Source organism: Rattus rattus, chromosome 1 (genome assembly GCF_011064425.1).
Source record: "Rattus rattus isolate New Zealand chromosome 1, Rrattus_CSIRO_v1, whole genome shotgun sequence".
NCBI lineage: Eukaryota > Metazoa > Chordata > Mammalia > Rodentia > Muridae > Rattus > Rattus rattus.
In genome coordinates this window covers 28,500,778-28,507,660 of record NC_046154.1, presented here as the reverse complement: position 1 = coordinate 28,507,660, position 6,883 = coordinate 28,500,778, and the positions used below count along the sequence as shown (strand labels likewise).

At 47.4% G+C, this 6,883-nt stretch overlaps 1 protein-coding gene across 1 annotated transcript in view; it reads right to left on the bottom strand.

The window, feature by feature from the left end:
* Positions 1-1,790: 1,790 nt before the first annotated feature.
* Kpna6 (karyopherin subunit alpha 6) overlaps positions 1,791-6,883 on the bottom strand; it is a 32,245-nt gene continuing 27,152 nt past the window's right edge. Inside the window, exon 14 of the mRNA XM_032897046.1 lies at positions 1,791-5,933. Within this exon, the coding sequence (XP_032752937.1) occupies positions 5,746-5,933 (188 nt within the window). The 3' untranslated portion in view covers positions 1,791-5,745. The remainder of the gene's footprint in view (positions 5,934-6,883) is intronic.

Sequence of the window (6,883 nt, the reverse complement as noted above, 5' to 3'; positions counted from 1 at the left end):
TAGAGACAAAGCATTTTAAGTCCCTGCTCACAGGTCACTTTAAGAGCCTACATTTTATACTAGTTCTCTTAGGTCTGGCTAGGCTTCTGTTATAACATTAGCCATGAAGTGTTGAAATTACTGTTGGCTAAATGCTGCAGTCTCAGAGGCTTGAGTCAGGCTGTGGGGTAGAGCATGTTGCAAATTGTGCTAATTGGACTTTGTTTTAGGGTCCTTAAATGTGTCCATTTTTCTGTAATAGGTCTGTCAAACGGACTCAGAATAGTGTTGTCTGTTCAGATGTAACTTTGAGAGGCAATATTATATAATAAACTCAGTGGCAGAGCACTTACCCAGAGTGATCAAAGCTCAAAGTATTAAAAAAATTTACATTTACTGAGGGAACTGTATCTCAAAAAGGTTTGGATTAAAGGTATCTGGAAACCAATGCCCTGCTTGCTTCCCAATAAACATACTGGAAATCTCTAAAGAGGTAGCATCTACATCCGGTCTTCACAAAATTCCATACAAAGAGGATACTCTGGAATAGTGGTTTTAAACCTTCTCATTGCTGCAATCCTTTAATATAGTTCCTCATATCGTGACCTCCAACCATAAAATTATTTCCATTGCTACTTCATAACTATAATTTTTGCTAGTGTTTTGAATCATAATAAAAATACCTGTTTTCTGATGGTCTTGGGCAAGCCCTGTAAACAACACCAAGGTTACAAAAAAGGCAGGTTGCATCGGGGTGAGACTGTAACCCCAGCACTGGACAGGGTTGAGTTTTGCCTCTAAAAGGCTCACTGCCTCTGGCCTCCAAATGCAAGTACACGCACGTTGGCTGTTAGGTTGGGTTGCCCAACTGGCCTTTAAACTCCTAGTCTCAAGCAGTTCTGCCTCAACCCCAGCTGGGAAATAAGACACACCCTCTCCTCGAGCACCTTGATGTAACTGTCATTCCCACTGCTAGGTACACATAATTTGTTCCTCCCTCCACCCCCTTTATGGCAAGGTCTATACAGCTCTGGCTGTCCAGGGACTATGTAGACCAGGCAGACCTTGAACTCAGAGATCTGACTTTGCCTCCTGTGTGCTGATTAAAGCCCCACCTGTTGCTTCGAGCCCCCCCCCCCCTTGAACTAAGAACTCCTGAGGCCTAAGTTGGTCTTGAACTCACTAGGCAGCCAATAATCTTGAGCTCCTGGCCTTCCTGGCTCTGCCTCCCCCAGCACACGTTACCACGTTGGCCAAAACTCAGTTTCATACAGCCAGACCTTAAGTGTTTGACAGCAGCACTGACGCTGGCTTCAACACTGAGTAGATGACTGTGGCTGGGTGGTTTTCTTTACGGGAGCGCTGGATCTCAACATCTCAGCAAAAGTTGATGTGAGAATGCTTGTTGGTGACTGGTTGTGATCCAGTGCTTTATGATTTCCTAGAGTTTTGGTGATTAATCAAGGAGAAACTTTAAACTACATATAAAATTACATTTAATTAACATTTAGTTTACATTTAAACTTTTTACTACATATAAAGAAATGACTAACCCCCAATAGCGTGTACAACTGTCACCCTACTGAAATGCTAATGCCTTGATCTGCTGAGACACCCACTTTGTTTTTCAGATAGGGTTTCATATAGACAGGCTGATCTTGAACTTCTGGACCCTCTTCCTCTACAAGTCTGGCTTATGTGATACCTAGATCCAGGGCTTCAGGCATGCTACCAAGTTCTCTACCATCTATCGCCCAGGTCTCATGTTTACTTCTCAGTCGGGGTCATTCCAAACCAAAGAAGACAATTCAGAACTTTGCAACAGGTTTTTATTTTTGCTTGTATCTATTACAGTGTTTGAAACCTAAAGAAATACATTTTCTCTTCAAATTTGGATGGTATATAAATATCATTTGTCTGGACTGAGCACACTCAGTGCCATGGTCTCTTGGCCTATTTCTGCTCTGAGATCAAGCTTGGTTTGTCTACCCAGGGGCCCTGAGAACATGAAAAAATAGAGTTTACAGTTCTTAGAAAAATAAAAGCAAATGAATTTGGAAAGCAAAACCTGTGAGGATTCGAATCATCTTCCTAGGGTTCTTACCTGGAAACCCAGGCTGTCTGTGGGCGACGTTCCACATGCTGGTCACTGAGGCCTCAGGCCCACTTCATTATGTAATAGGTCAAAAGAAGATTCCCCAAAAAGCTGGCTAACAAAGCCAATGCCCACGTGCAGCTTCTGAGGGTTCATGGTGGGAACCCCTGACAGGTTTCCAGGCAATCTCAGTCTTCCTTCACAGCTCCCTGCACATGCTATATTGTTTCTCTGAACTGAAACCTTAAAATCAGTGCCACAGGAGCGCAGGGCTAATGGGCGTCACCAGCATGTGCTAGTGTGAGCATCAGAAGTCAGGCTGGCCTAGAAGCAGGGAGGTAAGCCCGGGCCCTTGAAAACATATCACGAGAGCATCTGCCCTCTGGGAATTGGGCTCCCCAGTTTCTGGCTGCTTTTCTCACAGCCAGCTTTGGTCCTGCACATAGTTCAGGCTTCAAACAAGATGCTCTCTCAAAAGGAAAGTAAGTTTCATTCAGATTTGTTTGGAGTTGACCTTTGATTCTTCCCTTGCCATACATGTCTTATTCTGGGGTGGGACTGGAGGACAGACTGGGAGATTCAATCAGCTATGAAGGCCTTTGGCCAAAGAGCAGCTAGTATCCACCACATGGATCCTGAGGGGGGCAAATTCTCAGTTTGTTGGCTTAACAACAGAATACAAAAGGTAAAACAGAAAAAAAAAAAAAATACTGGTTGAGGTTGGTCTAGAATGTGCCAGAAGTCGTCCCTTACTACCTCTCAGGAAGCGCCACTGCTCAGACTCTCCTATGGTTTGGAGCACTTGGCCTTGCACACTTCCCCAATCTGCGAGGGAAGCTTGCCACCATCCTAGCTCGCTCCTGGGTCTGCAGGGACCTGGAGAAGCTCATTTCTTGCCTTTAAGAAGTTAGAATCTAAGCCTGAAGAATACCCAAGAGGATGGATACCAAAAATGAGTGAGCCTTGAAGAGAACAGCTGAGGTCTGCACAGAAAGAACAGAGGCCTCCAGGACAGGCAGAGCTGTGAGAGTGAGCAGCTAGGTTTGCAGGCAGACAGTAGTAGAAACACACTTCCTCCATGTGGGAAGTGTGTCTTTTTATTGGCTTGGTTTTAGAGAAAGAAACGCCATGCAGAAGAACCTTTTCCTCTCCCTCAGCTAAATACAACAGCAGCTTCAGGACACAGGCTCCTGGGGATGATTCCCAGGTGCAGAGGGAAGCAGCAGGAGATACAAGGTCCCAGGTAAAGGTCTCCAAAAACAGGCTATCAATACCTGTGTCCCAGAAGCACTCGTGTCCACAGACCCAAGTAAGCATGGTGCCAGGCAGGGTGGAACTCATATGGTTACACCAAAAGGCTGCAACCAACATCATGGGCTGTAGTCACGGGGAGAGCTGGAAACTGAAGCCAGTCTGTGCCAGGAGCAGACTGTCAGTCAGTAAAGATGATCTGGGTGTGGAACACCTAGGGCAGCCTCTTCCATGGGAAGCCAGAGATACTGGAGAAAGGGCAAAGGAAAGCAAGAGCAGGCCATTTGTGTCTCATGCTGAGAATCTGGCTCCAGAGCCAGGGTCCTAACTGTCACTTGAGATGTTCAGTGTCTACTCTTCAGATAAGGGCGATGATGGCGTCATAGAGGACTTTTCTTTGAACAAGGAGCAGTTTCAGCCAGGTGAAAAAAGGCCCAGTTCCTTGCCTTCCCAGAAGGCACTCGCCAATGTCCAATGTTAGTTGCATTTTTCAGTATCAACTGCCAGCCCCAAACTAGTTTTCTTAGAGGGCTCTGGAGCAGGAATGCAGAACTAAAGGAGAGATGGTGGATGGCAAGGCTGAGGCCAGCAGCAAGAACCTGAACTTTGGATCTCCAAGTGCAGGGCACAGAGAGATAGATCTGTGGGAACAGGAGTACGAACAACGCTTTTCTAGAGAAAGAAAGAAGTAAGGGGAGGTGGGGGTCACCACAGTGGGGCACTGTGCTGCCACCTCTGCAGGTGCTCACAACACACCCCCTCCCAGCTCAGAGCTCCGTCTTAGTGTACTGTGTAACCCCTTAAGACACAGGCAGCAGCCTCTGAGGCACTGAACTGCCTTTACCCAGAGAGAGGGTGGTGGTGGTGGTGGGGCATCTGTATAACAAGAGGAAATGCAAGCCAGGTACAAGGATCCTCAGAAGGGAGATGCTGACAGGGTTCTCTGGTACAGAGGCAGCAGTCAGGACTTACTGTGGGTAACGGTGCTGACACTGAGTCAGAGAAGGCAGGCTGCTTTCTGCTTGGGAGCAAGGAACAGAGCAGCTGACTTCAATGGGCCTTGAGGCCCTCCCAGTTCCCTTCAGGTTTGGACAATCAGACCCAGCTGATTTACTTCATAAAGGTTCCAGAAGTAAGAGTTGGTCCCAAGTGGTGGCCCAGAATATAAGAGAAAATAAGGACCGAGTTCAGTCCTCTGAGCAGAAAGTTCTACGTCTCTTTCTGGTCCTCCTCACAGTATCCCACTCACATCCAGTTTGTCCTTCTAAGACCAATGAAGACTGACCTACTTAAAAATACAGACTATTAAAAAAAATACAGAAGTTTTTGACATTCTCTCCTTTGGAAGTAAAATATACATGATCCAACTATGGCAGAAGGAAGAAGAAAGGCCAAAGGCAGGGATTCATGACTATCCCAATACACGACACTAACTCCAACCTCCTCTGCAACTTATGGGTCATCAGAGCAGGACTTTCTCCTCAGGAGAAGGAAGGACCACAGCCCCCCATCTCAAGCTCAGGAGAAAACACAGCCACCTCAGAGGTTCATTCAACTCTGAGGTGAATTTTCAAGTAAACAAATGAAGTTGGGTCGCACCATTCGGGAGGTGGGTAGGAAACAGGGTCAGGAGCTACACAGGAGAAGCCCTGTCTAAAGGCCGGCGCTCCTCCCTTCCACTCCACTGGTATACTTGCTCCAGGAGAGCGAGGGAGATCCTCCCAGACTAAAGAGGTCTTAGGCATCAGGTCAGAGCAGGGAGGGCCTTTGTCTCACAGGGCCTCCCTATTAGCCTCTATTTCCAGACAATGCTGGCAGCTGGATCCTCAAATCCAGCTTTTTGGGAAGAACAACCTTAATACAAGAAAAATGTGCAAAAGAAAAAATTAAATAATCCAAGCATACAAGATTAATATTCGGTCAGAGCAAGAACACTTTGTTTCGGACTTCTCCCCTCCCCTCCCACCTCCCACCTCTGGAATATTCCATCTGCTCAAGTACCCAAGAGTTACACACGTCAGGGCAGAGGACTGGGATGGATGAAGAAAGATAACTGGGAAGGAAGTCACCACTAAAGAAAATAAAAGAAAAAAATTTAAAGGTGCAAATTGATTACCTCAGTCCTCCTTTGTCTACCCCTGGGCTCCTGGGTTAAAGACATGTGTGCAGCCAAAATAAAGTGTAAGGAAGATAGACCCGCACGTCCCCTTCTTGTCACAAACCCACTGTGAGCCTCCGATGGTTCTGTCTGTCCCGAGGGCACTCCCTCCTCCAGGGAAGGGGTGAGCAGGTCACGAACACAGTGTCCAGGGCAGCAGGTGTGCGGGGCTGGTGGGGCCTGTTCTCCTGCCCACCAGAAGGCTGCTCCTCTGCTGGCTGCTGGTGCATGCCGTGCCCTGCCCCCTCCCCGGAGGCGGACATTATAGCTGGAAGCCCTCCATGGGGGCCTCGGGCTGCTGGAAGATGAACTGCTGCTGAGTCTCGTCCACCTGAGGGGCCAGGCTGCTGTCGTCATCCTCTACACCAAAGTAGTGCTCGATGAGGTCAAAGGCCTTCTGGTAGATCTCCTGGTTCTCATGGCTCTGGAGAAACTCAATCTTATCCAAGCCTATGTAAGAAGAAAACAGGCATGCACTTTTCCGTTCTTGAAGTACTCATTCCCAAACAAAAGCAGTGGGAACACCAGCCCTTGACTTGTGTAAAGTGCTTGCCCTGAATACATGAGAACACAAGGCTGGGCATGGTGGCAAGCACTCGTGACCCTGGCAGAGAAGGGGATACAGTTGGGACAAACATGCTGGGATTTGTTTACTGGTTGGCCTGTTAGCCAGGCTTACTCAGTGGACCCTCAGGTGAACAGCTCTTGAGGAACGATACTTCAGGTTGACCTCTGGTCTATATATACATGCACAATACGATTGATTAGAGGCTCTAGACTGGATTCTGTTGTGAGCGAACTCTGAGAAAAATCACGATTTGCCTCTTCTGAGACAGGCAGGTTAAGGCATCCGGTATGCCTATAGGACAGAGCAATGCAGTGCATGCTTTCCAGCTCCTGGGAGCACACTTTGTGCTGCTCCTTCTTGCTTACGCTTATCTACTTTTGAGGAAGGTGGCACCTATGAGAACAGCACTGACCAGGGCTCCTCAGAAGGAGAGGGGATGGTGGGACAAGGAAGCTTGGTAGGGACAGTAATTCCTTCTATCTGCCCAGCTACTCCCAGGGAGAGGTCTGAAACCCTGTGCTCAGGAGCCTGGCTAGAGCAGGAGCTCAGCACAGTTTTAGAAGCACAGACTGAGGGCTGTTGGGATGGCTGGGCAGGTAAAGGTGATTGTGCCAAATCTGACAACCTGAGTTCAATCCTAGGGATCCACATGTGAAGAGAGAGAAATGATTCCTTCAGGGTGTCCTCTGACCTTCATCCATGTGCCATATCATGTATGCCCACATTCATACATAACAAATGAATGGATAAATAATAAAAATAAAAAACCCCACAGACATGAGTTTATAAAACGTTGGATGTGCTCCAATATCTTCCTCACTAACAGACGTAT